This window comes from Epinephelus moara, chromosome 18 (assembly GCF_006386435.1).
Source record: "Epinephelus moara isolate mb chromosome 18, YSFRI_EMoa_1.0, whole genome shotgun sequence".
Lineage (NCBI taxonomy): Eukaryota > Metazoa > Chordata > Actinopteri > Perciformes > Serranidae > Epinephelus > Epinephelus moara.
The window spans coordinates 12,967,904-12,984,460 of NC_065523.1; the positions used below are offsets into that span (position 1 = coordinate 12,967,904).

The window sequence follows — 16,557 nt, forward strand, 5'->3', positions numbered from 1 at the left end:
CTGCATAAAGTTCTCAACATGGAGGTGGCTGAGCTGGCAGCTATAGCTAATGGTGCTCCATAAACAGTGCTAAACAACAGCAATGATGCTGACAGAGCTAATGATGTTAACCACGGGGACACTGGAGAGTGGGAACCACCCTTCCACACCTCCACTGTCCTGGTACTGGCTGTGGCACAGGAGGTAGAGCAGGTTGCCCACTTTTGGGAAGACTGGAGGTTCGATCCCTGGCTCCTCCAGTCCACATGTCGAAGTATCCTTGGGCAAGATACTGAACTGTGAGTGTATAGTAGTCTTGGCTACCAGTGTATGAATGAGGGAATTTGACAAGTAGTGTTTAAGTGCTTTGAGTGGTCAGAAGACGATAAAGACACTATTCAAATGCAAGTCCACGTACCATTTACCAAATTAGCTGATTCATTAGCCAATGGCATACACACGTGCAAACTTGCACGCTGGGCTGGATTGACTAATCATTGACTAATCATGGCAAACTATAGAGAATTAAGATTACAACACACACACAGAGGTAGCGTGATGTTTGTGAGACCCACGCATCTTCAAAAAGTCAGCTTTTCATGGTGTCGGAAAAACAGCCCTGTTTCAGCGTTGTGATGATGCATGTTTCAGCTTATCGAAAAGGGTTTTAAAGAGTTTATTTAGCTTAAGAAGTAGGAGAATTTCCCTAACACACAAAGGAATGTTCCTCAGTTCATCACAAACATTCAAAGTAAACACATTGAAAGACGTGTGGTTTTTACTGGACAGAAAGGGCATGAAAAACTGTAATCTGAAAAGTAATAAAAACTGTCAGATAAATGAAGCGGAATAAAAAGTGCCATATTTACCTCTGAGAGATAGTAAAGTAGAAGTATGAAGTAAAGTACCTTGAATTTATACTTGGTACAGGCTTTGAATAAATGCGTTTAAGAAATGTACTACATTTCACCAGTGGGGGCTTAAAACAAATTTCAAATCAAGATGTGAACACGTGTATTATCGGATCTGCAGGTCATCTGATGAGCTACAACATACCTTTAGCCCTGATTTCTGTCATGCTCATCATGTGAGTAACGCCATATAGAGTAACAGGTCATCGTCTAAATTGAGACGCGCCTCGAGGGCTCAGAGGAGCCGAGCAAATGTGAACATGAGAGCGGAGGTGTCAGAGGTCGGGGGGATCATACTCACCATCACTCTGAACCTTTCTCAGGGTAACAGAGGGCGTAGAGATGGCTGAGGCACGGAAGTTAGCAGGCAGGGTCTCGGCGGAGTCGGAGGTCACGCCCCGAAGGTCTTTCTCCCTAAACATCTTCCTCCAGGAGGGCGAGCGGGTGAACGTCTTTGTTCCATCCTGCTAGACAGACAGAGTGTGTGAACAGAGACATGGCTGCTCAGACACTTTATCATTTAGTCAAATCTGTTTTTATTTATTATTTAATTTCTTCAAGCTGGTTAGCGTGCTGACCTCATCAGGTCGCCTTTCCGTTCCCATGGAGATGAGGGAGTTGTACTCTTGCTCCAGGAGCTGTCTGGCCTGCAGGAGAGAGGTGATGTGGAGCTTTGAGATTCAACTGGACTCCACTTATGACACATTTTCAGGGCAGGTGTGCTATGCTGCCATTCATTAGCTCATGTTTGAATATTATTCCTGCTTTGAACCAGCACAGTTGGAACTCGGAAGGGTCAGAGGAGACTTGTTACAGTTAAGTATATGAGTTAAGGCATTTTAAGCCTTTATTATAGATAGCAGACAAGTGTCAGGAAATAACGGACAATCAAAGATATCGTACATATCAACCAATTATAATGCTAAATATCATTAGAGGGTAACTTATCTTCAAGCTGGACCCTATTTTCCCATGTTTTTATGTCTAAGTGACTCATGGAAACAATCATTTTTGAAATCGGTCCAGTATTGAGTGAGAGCGCTGCAGCCAGCAAAATAGGCTGCAATATAAACAGTTGGGGCATGTGCCCATCGTCAAATTACATCCACTAAAAGTGCTTGTTGTTGTCACTAACAGGCTCAGATTGTTATTTTATGTGTCTGACAACATTATAAAAAGGACCCTACAGAGATAGACCTTTTTGTTAAAGAGAAAGACCATTTTCGTTATCGCTATCGCTATTACCAAACACACCAGACTCCATTTCAATAAACAGTAATATTATCATGGTAAAACACGCTTCATTCAAATTCAACAGAAACAAAATAAAACTTACAAAAGCTGTCTTGGTTTGTCTCTCCACTGTTCCAACAATCATCATCTCTGGTTTGTTTGGTTTAAACCATTAATTCACCCAGTTAGATGTGAAAACATGCTGGCTCTGTACACGCTAAAATTACCTTTTATTGGAATGGAGTCTGGTAGGTTTGGCAATGGTAATTTCAGGGCTGTTCCTGGTTAAACAAAAAGGTCTGTCTCTGTAGGGATCCCTTCCATAATGTTGTCACACACTTATAACAACAATCTGAGCCTGACAGTGGCAAAAACAAGCACCTTTAGTGGTAGTATATTGATGGTGTACAAATGCAAGTGTGGTTACATTAGAGCCTGTTTCTCAGCTGCCGGTGCTCCGACTCAATACTCGACCAGTTTAAAAAAAACTGTCGTTTTCATTCGTCACTTAGACACAGAAACATATGAAAATAGGGTCCAGAAAAATCCTTTAGTTACCCTTTAAAACCTGTGCCTGACGAAGGTCAATCTGTCTTGCTGCAGTAAATAAATGCTTTAATCGTGATTGTATAAAAAAGAAATGCTATTAAAGACACTTTTAAAACAACAATAAGTGATAAATAAAATGAAGGGGTTGCAAAGCCTTTGTTCTGCTAGGAAAATTGTCATATATATGGTCAAGGTATTGATTAATGTGAACTTAAGTCCTCCACTCGGATGTTTGAGTTTCACTGTGCAGAATGATGCATGTGTAGAGTTTGGCACCGGTAGTATATTTTGAAAGAGGGAAAGTTCCACGGTCTTTACTTTAAACACCAGTTTAACAAATGGACATTTGAGCATGATTTTAGTCTATCCCAACTAGTTTGGAAGCCAATCATGATCCAGTATGCAACTTAAACAGATGTGATGAGGTAACATGAAGGCTCCATCTCACATTTTCAGTGAACTTGGAAACATCTTGTGTCCAGCAGTTAAAATTTGAAAGCAAAAATAACTGCATATTGTAGATTTTCCAATGAGAGAGAAGAAGATTTCATTGATATGTGGCCAAACTAAAGCTGGAGCCCCAGTAGCTTTATGGTTCGGGTACATAGTACATACAACATAACCACAACGTCGATGATTCAATCTTGGCTTGGCACCTCTCTATACGTTTTCTGTAGCTGCCATCAGAGGCAGTTATACAGTTTAAGTTCATTTAATATTTTTTGAGATAAAAACAAGAATAATTTACATTTTAGGAAAGGATATGATTTGTTAATAAATACAAATAAATAACTTGATAAACAATTGGGAACATAAAATCTGGTAACATACATCTTATATTTCATAGAGGAACTAATGTTCTTTTGTTGCTGTGGGTCGGGTTGGTTTTGTTGCTACACCTGTATATGCATGCGGTGCCAGGAGGAGCAGAGCACCTGTGAGGCTCGACAGAGAGCACCTGTGATCTTTAAGTTTTCTTTTGCTGTGCATTTTACCAAGATTTGGGCTACATGAAGACTTGTTAAGCCTGAAGTTTAATTTCTAACTTCCCTTGAGTTAACGCGGCCAATGAGGTATGCAGAGTTATTTTATGTTTTAATTACACTAATTAGATATGCTAATGAAGCTCACGCGATAGCTGCGTGATAGCTCACGTTTCCGTTGGATGTATATGTAAACTGTTTTAATCATTCTCTATGAGAATGCTCTGTATTACCTTTGACTCATTATGGTGTGTGTTTTTTATTTTATCTAGTTCTCACGGCATGTTGGACGGCATGTTGGACGGCATGTTTGATCGCATGTTTGATATCATGGATGTGCAAATAAATGCCCGTTACTCCAAGAACGCTTTGAGCTTGAGCTTTCAACTGGAGGGGAGTTATATTTTCTGTCTCTCTACACTGACCGCTCTCAAACATATTAAAAAAAGAAAATGCCAAAATACTAATCAAAAAAACATGCTTGGAGGGGGTCTTTACAACCCAAATATCTACCCTTAAGAACTCCTCTTCTCTCCCTGCTGCACCACTAGTACCTCTCCATAAGTCCATTACCTGTGTGTTCTGATTGGGGATCTGCAGCAGCAGGGCCAGGTCAGTGTAGTCAAAGGTGTCGTCTAAAGCCAGCAGAGCCCCGTGGACGCCGCTCTCGCGCAGGTTGTCAGCGTACTCCTTCAGACCGATGGTCTGCACCCAGCACATCACACGCTCATTGGACCACACCATCACATCTGGGAGGAGAGAAGGAGAAGGTGAAGGGAGGCAGAGGAAGCATCCATCTGCAAACAGCAAGCTGTCTACTCGCTGGTTTTAGAAGCGAGATCAGGTTTCTTAATATTCTGCTCGCTTCCTGAACTTCAAGCTGGATCAGGCTTATTAATAGTCTTCTGAGAAAGTTAAAGGGAAACAATGTCTATTTTCAAAATTGCTGCATGTTATTCCTGTGGTCTAAGACAGTCAAAAATAGTAGTAACCGCCGGCACTATCCACTACGCTACCGACGCCCCATGGATACATTTTCTGTTTCAGAACAGAGAACATTACAATAGTTGACTGGGTCTAGACCTTTGTAGAGGTAGAGTTGACTAATTTGTCTGGCATCGTGACATTTCTCAGTTAAAATAAAAACGACCAAAACGTGTGCTGTGGGAAACTTAAGATACCAATCAGCACCATGGGTGGGACTAATGTTGTTGTCAAGCTGTTGTCAAGCGATGCCAGAACTGATCAGAAGTAATACCAATGGCAAGTGCTATTGACAAGATAGACACTGTTATGTAGGCTGTTCTAAATGGACATGTCTTCTTCATATCACTCAACAGCGTAGTTTGTTTTTACTTCTCTCTGCTTCACTTTTAAAACTCCAAAATAAAAGCAGTATGTTGGCGTATCAGTGTGAACTTAAAAATGACGTTAGATTTAGGGTGACATGTGGGTCTCTATTGATTGGTGAGGAAAAATCGAGTCCCCCTCGCCCATGGAAATCGGTTAAACTGAACACAATGTCAGAATGAAGATGGACACGGAGTGTAACGAATTGAAATTTCTGTCTGATATCAAGCAACTACAACAGAATAAATCTCATTTGGGTATAAAAAAAATCCCAAAACACTAGACACTTCCCTGGTTTCTGAATTTGGGAGAGAGTAGTTCATGTTCACAAATATTTATTGAACTTTCCTTGGTAGCAAAGAACATATTGGGATTTTTAATGAAGCTGGTGTTCCCCTTGAAATGACCTGTTCAGTTACAGTATGATGAGTGATCGAAGGAAATAGTGACATGTTCCTTTTTTACTGAATTATTGCCTGATATGGTCCAACAAGCTTATCTTCAGACAAAACCAAAACTCACAAATTTCCTCACTGGGGGAATTCTTCTGTGAGGAAATCAGCCAAGTTGAACTGACTGTAAATGTTACAACATGTGAATCCCAAGGCACAGCGATGGGAGGGCGAGAGGTTTGGGTCTGTTTAATGAGTGAGCCTGTTGACATGTGTAGAGGTTATCCAGCCAGATTTCACTGGAAAGCTGTGGTTTATAATCTCTTCGAAGAATGAGGAGGGGGGAAGCAATAACCAAAGGGTGGGCCAAACATCTCCCAGCAGCGTGGAATGCAGCACAGATGAAAAGAAATGTTCTTTTTTTTGTTTTGTTTTCTTGCCGTTATTGAGTTTTGTTTGCGTTATTTCATATGTTAAAGCTGATGTAAGAAAGTAAAAGAATTTTATAGTTTATTGAGACTAGGAAGCAATTTATTTTTATGTCTACACACTTATAAAAGATGTAGTAAAACAACTGGCACTGTAGCTGCCACTGTTATTAAAATAATAAAATACGCAGCAAACTGGTATGAAGCAAGGAGACATGTGGTCACAGACACTGTTCTCTATTATGTTAACGATTTAGGTCTTCAAATTACATCCTGTAAACTGGGGCTTATAGGAGGTGATTTGACTGTCCGTATTCTACTTTATGCAGATGATGTTATCTTTGTTGCAGAGCATGAAAATGTTCTGCAGAAGATGCGGCTGAATGTTTCTGGAAGTGAAGACTAAACCAGGATAAAACGCAAGTATGACACAAATGGAAAAAATGCAATTGCTTTTAATCTTGGTTCAAGTGTGCTGTGTTAAACTGACAAATATAAATATCAGGGTTTCATTTTGGATCTGAGATTCCATACTTACGCTCAACCGTATTGGTCTTGTTTGGGTCCTGTTCAAGATCTGCTTTTGGCATTTTGGAATCTCGTAAACTTGTGAATTGTGACAGAATGAGGGGTTTAAATCACAAGGTTCATCATGATATAATATTATATCAATTCTTTGGACACAATACAATATTTGTCAATGTCTGCCACGATTTCAATTCGATATACCTCAGGGGTCTGCAATCAATATCAGACAATATCAGTAAATATCTTAATGTCTCTTTCTTGTTTGAATGCTCAGGAAAGAGATGGGCATGGACAGAAATGGTAACACAGACGTGCCATGTGAATTTCAAAATAAAAGTGTGTCTTAAAGATGACGATATGTATCAATGTTTTTAATATGCATCCTTAACATGATCATGGATCATTGAGTTGATATATCGATCCAGATTGATTTATCTTTATACTCCTGAACACAATCCATTACAGGACATTTTGATCCTTTCTGGGAGTTTATAAGCAAACACCAGTTTTGACGATCAGTAAAGGATGGGAACCTCACATCACTAGAATGTTCTTCAGCTGGGACATTTTGCACTATCCTTGGCTTAATGAGGAGAAATCTTTGTTTTGGCATGACTGATTCATTCTCTAATTTTCAAGAACGTGAAATACTCATGATGTTCAGAGCAAACTGTTCCTGGTGTAGGGAAGGATGGTGTGTTGATGTTTGGTACAAACCTAAATTATGAACATGTAGATAGAGCCTTATGTGAAGCAGAATTTAACTGCAGAATCAGGCAGATTTAATGGTCTCCCTAAAGACAAAGGGCTTTGTTTGTTATGTGATTTAGGTCAGATTTCTTATTTTCTTGTTCATTACATGATGATCTAAGGGATAGGCTTTTTAGTAACATGCCCTTTGTTTCTAATGAAGTGTTCTAGATGGATCATTATAAAAAAACTTTTATGATGGAGCCTTTAATTGACTTTATTTGTTGAACAGGAGACAAAGTTATTTGTTTGCAATATAATGTTAAAATGTTATGCTCATGTCTGATAACTTGGTGTCTTTTAAGTCCATGCAAGCAAAGTAAATTGTCCAGTGCTTTGGATAGGATATAACACTGTTGCACTGTGGGCAGGGGGCAACAAGTTAGTTCTTTATCTATTAAAAACAAGAAGTGTTGTGTTTGGATCAAATTTCAGATTTAAAACAGAAGGCTGTGAAACACTTAGAGGAAACCAAACTCCTTGGAAAAATACTGGACAACAGATTAGAGTAGTCTTGAGTTACGAGACTGAAAAAAACTGTTGCACTTTAGAGAAAAGGTCTGCCAGTTATTAAGAGATGTACTAAATCCTTATCACAACATTGTGTCTCTTACATTGTTCAAACGTTACTCATTAGGATTACTCTCCAGTAGTGTGGTCTAGTGTGTCGAGTCGCCCTGAACTGTAACTGAAAAGTGAACATCATCAGAATGCACATCATTAGTGAAGGACAGGATGGTTATTTCTCTGTTATTTTATGAGAAATATATTTTTCTTATAGTAGTAATGAACATAACTTTAACAGGCGTCCTCTTTCAACAACTAATGCAAGGCAACGTATCGTTACGTTCAGAGGAATGAAAAGATGGAATGGTTTGCCAAAAGAGGTTTAAGGAATACCTGATGGCACAGAACACCAGCCCCTCTTCAAATGCAGAAGGACATGATCATTACATAATATCTGACGATACGATTTGATTATATCATTTTATTTTCTCAGTCACTCTATGTGCTGTTTTTAGTACTACTATAAACACAACTAAATAAAATAGGGTTCTTGTATGTGCATGATAAAATAAATAACATGACTATGAGCTGATAGAAATGACAGACAAACAAATAAAGAAAGTGTCGGAGCAAAATACAGTAGTCATAATAATAATACATTTTTTTTTTTATATATACTTTATTATTAATCCCCGAGGGGAAATTCAATTTTTCACTCTGTTGTCAATTACACACAGGTCCAAACACACACATGCACAAACAGGACCTATACATGCACTAATTGGAGAGATGTCAGAGTGGGCTGCCCATGACAGGCGCTCTGAGCAGTTGGGGGGTTCGGTGCCTTGCTCAGGGGCACCTCGGCAGTGCCCAGGAGGTGAACTGGCACCTCTCCAGCCACCAGTCCACACTCCATATTTTGGTCCGGACGGGGACTTGTACAGGCGACCCTCCGGTTTCCAACCCAAGTCCCTATGGACTGAGCTACTGCCGCCCCAATAATGATAGGCAAAATTATGGGTTGATAATAGTTTTTATTTTTAGAATGTTTTTTTTGGGGCATTTTCCCTCATCTACTCATCTTCCCTCCAATTTGCTGACGCTCCCCTTGTGACCCTCGCTTTGAAAATCACTGGCTCAAATAATTAACTTGGATTATATGGTTTGTATAGTAATCACTGAGGTATGCTTTGAAAAAGACAATGGCAGCATGAATAGAGGAATTAGTCGGGGCATGTGGGGCATCATTAGTGAGATAATGGCAGAGACAAAAAGAGCTCACCTTTGTTCTGATGGACACTCTCCTCTCTCCTCCTCTCCAGCTCCTTGCGATCGTAGTTCAGACGCTTCAGGCACATGATGCCGTAATGCATACTGACCCTGGGAGAGGTCAAAGAGCCAGAGGGTTGAAGCAGGTTAACTGAGGGCGTGTTTCCACTCTCACCTGTACTCAGAAAGCATTAACACAATCCAAACTCCTGTGACCCCTGGACTCTTTTAAACGAGAACTGAAAAGAGGGCCTGGAGACACACACCTGAGCAGTGAGAGTGTCACAACAACAGGAACTCTATCCCTGCACATCTTTTAACACTTTTAAATTTCCCATTGCCACACACACACACACAGAAAAAGAGAGTCTCCAGGAAAGAATGAGAGTGAAAACACCCAAAGTGACAAACGGGCGTGAGTTATGGCTGCAAAACAGGCGAGAGCGGGCACGCAAAAGCTCTACCTGTGGAAGCTGTCCACCATTTTGAGCTGTCCTCTCAGCTCCTTCTTGGTCAGGTGGTCCAACATGCGGGCATCCACCAGGGACTCCATGAAATAGCTGCGATACTGTGGCAGGCCCAAGCTGGGCAGCCAGTCGTTGCCCACCCACTCATGATTCATATCGCCATAGGCCAGTATCTGGAGGGGACAACCACAGATGATCATCGCTGATTCACGCTCGGCTTCATATCTGATGGTAGTGCAAGTCAGCAGCTCATGACTCACTGCGGTTGGTCTCACTCGAGATAAAATTACTGACAAATACGTATCATGTTGTGTTAATTCTGACTTTTTCCACTTAGTCCTTACCTGATCCCAGCTGAACTCTTTGAGCTCCTGCAGCGCCGAGAGAAGAGAAGAGGCAGACAGAGAGAGAGACAGAGCCAGAGAGAGTGATGTGGAGGTGGTGAGGGAAAGGGGAGCAGGGGGTCAAGAGCAGGGTGGACAGATGAAGAGATGATGGAGGAGAAGCAGAGGAGGAGGGAGCGGCAGCAGCAGCAGCAGGAAAAGAGGACAAAAGGAAGGAATAGTGTGTTAGTGAACGGGTAATTAGTTGGAAGCAGTTCACACTGAAACCAGAGGGAGAGAAGAAGATGCTCAACACTATGGCCTGGGCCCACAAAAGACAGAGACAATAAAGAGGTAGAAATTCAAAAAGAGAAAGAAAGAGAGAGACAGTGAGAGGAAGAGGAAGGAGGGGAGAGACTCGTCAACATGATTCAGACCACACGAGACGCTTAAAATAATTCAAAATTATAATGAAAAACATAAAAGAGGGTTGGTGAAGCAGAGACAGGACAGCAGGGGCACTGACCGGAGGCTTGGTGGCTGCATTTAGGGACTCCATCTCCGCGTGGGTCATCCACACGTTACTGGTCGACTGTGCACAAGAGAAAAGCGAAGCAGTGAGACAGTAAAAAGCACCACATACTGCCTTGTCTGCCCAAGTAATGACTCAACACTTGTACATTTTTCCTGTGCCAAAAAAAAAAACACATCACAAGACGCCGGCCGACAACAACAGCAGACTGCCATGGTGATTTCAATGAACAAAAGGTTCAACCGGTTTACATGAACTAAAATCTGGTGAGAATTGAGTGAGTGATCATATCAACATTTCAGCTTATTAATAGGAGCCCTGTTGTAAATAAATACGAAGCCAAGCAGAGGACTGGGGAAAGCCAAAGCAAACCAAAACTTGGCATTTGTTCCAAACCCCAAAAGTGACAGTCAGTAGAAGATCTTTGTTGTTGTTTTTTTGTGACTTTATCTCCCTTGAAACATGAGCACACATGCATGTGCATGTGACAGTTTTATTACGTTTTTTTAACATCTGGTTTGTCTTCGTGTGTGTGATGGCAACATTTGGTAAATGTAGCTTTTGTTGCCAAGCTTTGCTTCAAGGCAAAATAGGTGGAACTTTATCAGGGCGTGTGCAGTTTACTATCATTCTCCTTTGAAAAATACACTCATATCTTTTATTATTCCTGACATTTATCACATGCAGGATACGTTTCATGTCCTGTATTCCACATAGCAGAATCTGCTTTTCATTTGACATCATCCCTATTTGATATCATACACTCTCAGTTACATTTTATTTTTATTTCTGCATCCTATTATTAGTTTCTGCTGCAACTTTCCCAACAGAGATCATTAACATTTCAACTAATCTCAAAACTGCAAGCGCCTGGTTCAACATATACGTCATATCACTAATATGAATGTGCATATCGGCTCAATTATCTATGCTCAGCATGGAGAATATTGTAGGCCTCAATATGGGGATATTGAAGGACTTAGCTTTCTCCAATTACTTATTATTTATGACATGAGAATATCTGTGGTCATAATTTCTCTGTTTTTTCTTTAAGGTAAATGAGAATGCCTTACAGAGCGAGTGCTGGCTGGGGCAGAGGGGCTAGTAAGGGACACCATCTCCTGGATAGCCAGTCGCAGTTTGAGGCGGTGAAGCGGGTTACTGATGCCAATCTCTCTCTGGATCTCTGTGTCTGACAGGTTGGCCATGATGGCGCCACTCTTGACATTGGCGCGACAGGCTGCGACGTACCAGGCCGGCATTCCCACCCACAGCTGGAAGGAGGCAGATTAGTGAAGCGATTAATAAAAGAAAAAATATGATGAAAATGTTTTAAAACAATCAAAATGTTGTTCTTTAATTACTATCTCCCATCCCTGAGGTGTCTCTGATGGCACAATACCTCCAGCCAAGATACAACAGTGGGTCCGTCCCAAGATGCAAAGGGAAGTCCTTGGCGACATGCTTCTTCCAGTAGCTCATGCCTGGTAAGAGGAGGAAAAGGTAAATATTTGGTGTTGTTTAAGTGAGATATCAAAGTATTAAAGGAATACTTCACCCCCCAAATGATCATTTGTTTATCGATTAATCAACCTGTATTACATTGAATCTATGAAGAAAACCTTGTTTTTCTTGCATGCCTTCATGGTGAAAGAAAATTCCAAAAATGGAGAAAATTCTTAATGAATTGAAGTCATAGGGGTTCACGTTTTACAACAGCAAAACTGTATCAAAACATCCATTTACACACTCTCACACAACTCATACTTCCCACAGACAGCCCTTCCCTAGGAACTGAAGTGAAAGTGAAACTCCTTTATGATCTCTTCACAGCCAGACTCCATTGACAAAAACAGTAATTTTACATCACTGAACATGGGAGCTGCTGGTCTACCACTGCCTCAATCAGTTAATTGTTTGTGTTATTGTATGACTTTGGTGAATCCAAACTAACCCTTTACAACACCAAAGTCATACAATAAGGCAAACAAACTAAATGTTTGAGGCAGCGGTAGACCGGCAGCTCCTGTGTTCAGTGAGGTAAAATTACTATTTTTGTCAATGAAGTCTGGCTTTGAAGAGAGAATTTCTAAGTTTCACTTTCACTTCAGTTTTAAACAGTAAAGTTTTAGTGAAAATGCATGTTTGGGAAGTACCGAGCATAAGACTGGATAAATGACACCTGTATTTTACTGCACAAGCTGTGTGAGAGTTTGATATAGTTTTGTTGTTGTTAACGCGGCCCCCTAAGACTTCAATTCATTGAGACTTTCGTCTATTTTTGGATTCTTCGTTCACCGTGGAGGCATGTGAGGAAAACAAAGTTTTCTTCACAAACTCATTGCCAGATGGGTTTAGTAATTGTTATACAAATGATCATTTGGGGAGTGGAGTATTCCTTCAATCTGCAAACCAAACTGAAACAAAACAGGACGCATAATTCACAAACTTCTTCTTGCTGCGGCGGTCTTTATCTGCTGGACCCAGAGTCCCAGTCTTGTTCATCCCCATCGGGTCTCCAGAGGCCAGGTCTTCAGAGGGTGTAGATGCTGAAGGAGATACAACGAGGTCAAAGGTCACAAGAATAAAAGACAATATAGAGATGAACACTTCACTTCACTGAACCAAACGTGCTTAAATGAAAATGCTGACGATGTGGATTACTGATATACAGTCAGTGTTATCCTCCATCTGTTTACCAAGAGAAGCAGATCCGTCCCGCCCAGGTTGGCCCATCCTTCCTTTCTCCTTCTTCCCAAAAAGCCGCCCGATGGAAGACTTGATGCTTTTCTTCTTACTGGACTTGTGAAGAGAATCTTGGCTGCTGTTGGAGCTGCTGCCATCTGCTGAGAGACTGGAAGGGACAAAGGAAATCACTGAGGGGAATAAGGATCAAACTGTTGTGTTTGAAATATTAAATGTGTGGCTGTTTTACCTGCGAAACTCCCGAGGGTCGTCAAGCATCGCTCCTGGATGGGTGAGGGCCATCCTGTCCAATCGCAGTGCACGAGGAGTGGAGGGAGGTGTAGAGTCCAGAAGAGCGAGGGCCCGATCATCATCTTTGCTGTTCTGAAATACAAAATGTAAAAACAGCAATTTAAAAACAAATACTTCTCAAAGTTGTACAGCTTGGATGGTCACACCTAGGTGGCTTAGGAGCCATATTTCAGAACAGCTGAATTATTGAAAACCTGGAATGATTGAAATTATACTTGATTACTGCTAAGCAGACAGACTCTTTCAGACAAATTCAGCCCACATTCAAAGCAAATCTTTTCTCCACTTAATAAAATCTTAAGACAAACCACACATAAAGACTGTTTTCACCAACTTGCATAGATTTGTTGGCCGCAAATTCAGAATGCTATTGTAGGGTCTTCTTTTACCAAAACAAATATGGACAGCAACCAACAGCAGAAACATAACCAGTACTAATGAGCTGCTTGCAAATATGTTGTGAAACTTTTGGGCAATTTAATATTCCTTTGATGGACGAATTGATCAGTCAAGTGTCAACAAAGTTTGGGAACATTGTAGCAATCACATGATGCTCATTCGGCACTACAGTATAATTTCACTATAAGTCAAGAAAATTACTCCTGTAATTATTCTGGATCTATTAATTAATGATTCCTCCTAATTTTCACCCTATGAATAGAAATTGGGACTGTGTGCACCAGGTGACTTTTCACCATTCCTCTGCAGTCTCATTTTGGTCACTAAAACCCAACGTTACATCTTTGTATTCGACAGGAGTAGAAGCTGTTGTGGTTTTTCAGATCCATTACTGCAACATTACTGCCCACATGAACATTTTCACTTTCACAATCCCCGCTGACTGCAAATTTGGTGTTTATTGCACCATCTCTCTTCAGAAATACTGGAACCAGCGTGTCTGGCACCAGCCCTCATACCATCCTACAAGTTATTTGGATCAGTCTCGCCAAATCTAACATGCTGTTAGAATAACTGAACTTCTCTGACCCTGTCTGCATGATTTACTTGTGCTTTATTTACATGACTCACTGTCTGGAGGAGCTGTTTGCATAAACAGGGAGGTGGAATACAGAGGCGAGATAAAAAGAGGTTAACACGGGACGGGAATAGAAGCAGTACCTGTCTGTCGGTCTCTCGGGCCGGGGAGTGAGGCAGGCGAGGGGTGGAGTGTCCGGAGCTGGGGGGAGAGGGGGAGGCCAGGGTGGAGGATGTGATGGACGAGGGGATGAAGCCCCGTCCTGTGCTGTCCCTCCCCAGGGAGGTCGGAGGGATTGGCGGACTGTCCAAAGCAACGCTGACCCGGCTCTCGATCTCTTCGGCCCGCAACTCTGTGTTCTCCTTCTCCTCCTGGATCAGTCTGGGTTTAGTGTAGAGAATGATAAAAGAAAAAATTGAAACATTTGATTGATATCATAAAAAAAAAAAAATACTGTGCCGATGTGCACTTAATACAACACAGAACAGATCAGGATAGACTTTAAGGCCACCTATTATGCTTTTCTGTATTTTGTGTCTTATATATAATGTTAAAGCCCACACTGCTACATGTAGCTACATGCTAACGTCAGGAAAACATGTAGAACTCGGTCGCCAAGTCAATTAAGTCAATTTTGCTAATGCGCTTTCACTTAAATAGAGGTATGAATGCAGGGCTTTTACTGCAACTTAAATAAAGGATCTTAGTACTTTTTTCCACCACTGCACCACTTCTTCAGTGTCAGAGGGGTTTTGATATGTTAATTTTTGAGGCTGTAATATGTGTCGGTGCTGTATCAGACTGCATTTTGCAGAGAGGTGTTCCTCCCTCCCTCCCAGCTGTTGTACTGCCGCCTGTCCTCACTTGATCTCCTTATTGATGGCCTCCAGCTGTTCCTGCAGCATAATGGCCAGGGTCTGCACGTCCGTCTGTCCGCTGGGCGACAGGAGCTCGGAGCCAAACCGAGGCTCCCCATTGTCTTCCTCGTCGGAGCAGCTCACATCCAAGCCCGGCTCGAACCCGCTCCCCAGCAGACCCCCGCTTTCCCAGTCTGGGTACTGCACACAGAGAGAAGAACAGTAGTTCTTCCATGAAGAAACATAATGTTACGTCAAGTTGCATTTTTTTATTACACCGTTGAATGAGTAACAGAATATCGAGATACAAGTAATATCAATCTACATGCAAAACTAGACATGATTTTGATTTTAATTTATTAGTCACTCCTCTTACACTTAACTAGCCCATAAGAAATGTAAGTAAAAACTTTTTTTTCCAGGTAGAAAACCACAAAAATGATTTTATTGCAAGACAGACTGATGAGAAAAATGTGAATATTGCCACTTCCTGTTGTTACGGTATTCAATATTGTTGAATATTTGGCCAGTTTTTGACAGAGAAATTACTGATGGATCTATCAGGTGTTAAGTACAATTAATAATAAAATCACTCAAGAACAGAAGTCTGAGTGCTGCGTCGAGAAAAAAAACATGCAGATGGATGAAAATGAATCTGGGTTTCATGGCGGGTTGTAGGGGTGTTAGAGTCTCACCTTGGTAGAGTCCTCTCTGGCAGAGCTCCAACGGGCCCTGTGGCTTCGCCTGACCACGCCCCCGGTGGAGGTGTTACCGAAGGGATCTAGGTGAGTGGTCGATCCCGCTGGGAGCGACCCGCTTCCGTGGGAATACCTCAACTCCAGAGCACTACCTGGCAGAGAGCGACTGGAGAGACAGAGACGGAGGGGAAAAAGAAGATGATACAAGATAAGATGAAAGGGTAATTATCCCTGCAAATATGTACTGGAGAAATATTAAAATAGAACAAACAAAAGAGACAATACATCCAAAAATTTACCTGTAATTTGAATAATGATGAACAGAATATGGTACATCCAAAGTAAAACACTAAGAAGAATAAAATATATGATGAAAACCGGTGATTTTCTTTCATATAATGTGTTAAAGTGCATCATATTCTCATTAACAGGTTTGTAGAAGGCTTTAAGTCTCGAGACATGCAGATGAGTGTGTGCTAATGAGAAGTGTTGGATCATGTATGTGTGTTTGGGCACACAGTTAATGAGTGTGTACATATCAACATTGTTTTATCTCTGAGTGCTCCAACATGGGGTGATTTATCTGCAATGTCTGACAAGATAAGAGACACAACACTGGCGTCTACACAGTCAGGTGACGCTGGAGACTGAGAAAAATGTTTAGTTTCTCTCCGTCTGTGTCTGAACAGCAGCAAACCTGGAATAAGAGCCCCCGGGCCTCGCTCTCAGCTGATCTAACTCCAACTGAAGCCGCTCCAGCTCCGCTATCAGCTGGTCCTGAGGGTGGAAAAAAAGAGACAGAGTTGGTGAAAAAAGGAACATATGTCG

General features: G+C 41.4%; 1 protein-coding gene across 5 annotated transcripts in view; it reads right to left on the reverse strand.

Moving 5' to 3' along the window:
- Nucleotides 1–16,557, reverse strand: part of ppfia3 (PTPRF interacting protein alpha 3) — a 36,902-nt gene that overhangs the window by 4,285 nt on the left and 16,060 nt on the right. For 2 of the 5 annotated variants that reach the window (XM_050070020.1, XM_050070016.1), the window contains exons 14-29: nucleotides 16,427–16,506; nucleotides 15,727–15,895; nucleotides 15,039–15,259; nucleotides 14,318–14,555; nucleotides 13,137–13,270; nucleotides 12,901–13,055; nucleotides 12,651–12,750; nucleotides 11,604–11,685; nucleotides 11,275–11,475; nucleotides 10,196–10,261; nucleotides 9,691–9,717; nucleotides 9,344–9,519; nucleotides 8,893–8,990; nucleotides 4,229–4,404; nucleotides 1,469–1,537; nucleotides 1,192–1,357 (exon numbers count right to left, since the gene is read on the reverse strand). In XM_050070020.1, the coding sequence (XP_049925977.1) occupies nucleotides 1,192–1,357; nucleotides 1,469–1,537; nucleotides 4,229–4,404; nucleotides 8,893–8,990; nucleotides 9,344–9,519; nucleotides 9,691–9,717; nucleotides 10,196–10,261; nucleotides 11,275–11,475; nucleotides 11,604–11,685; nucleotides 12,651–12,750; nucleotides 12,901–13,055; nucleotides 13,137–13,270; nucleotides 14,318–14,555; nucleotides 15,039–15,259; nucleotides 15,727–15,895; nucleotides 16,427–16,506 (2,158 nt within the window). The remainder of the gene's footprint in view (nucleotides 1–1,191; nucleotides 1,358–1,468; nucleotides 1,538–4,228; nucleotides 4,405–8,892; nucleotides 8,991–9,343; nucleotides 9,520–9,690; nucleotides 9,718–10,195; nucleotides 10,262–11,274; nucleotides 11,476–11,603; nucleotides 11,686–12,650; nucleotides 12,751–12,900; nucleotides 13,056–13,136; nucleotides 13,271–14,317; nucleotides 14,556–15,038; nucleotides 15,260–15,726; nucleotides 15,896–16,426; nucleotides 16,507–16,557) is intronic. The other 3 variants (XM_050070019.1, XM_050070018.1, XM_050070017.1) reach the window with 3 other exon arrangements.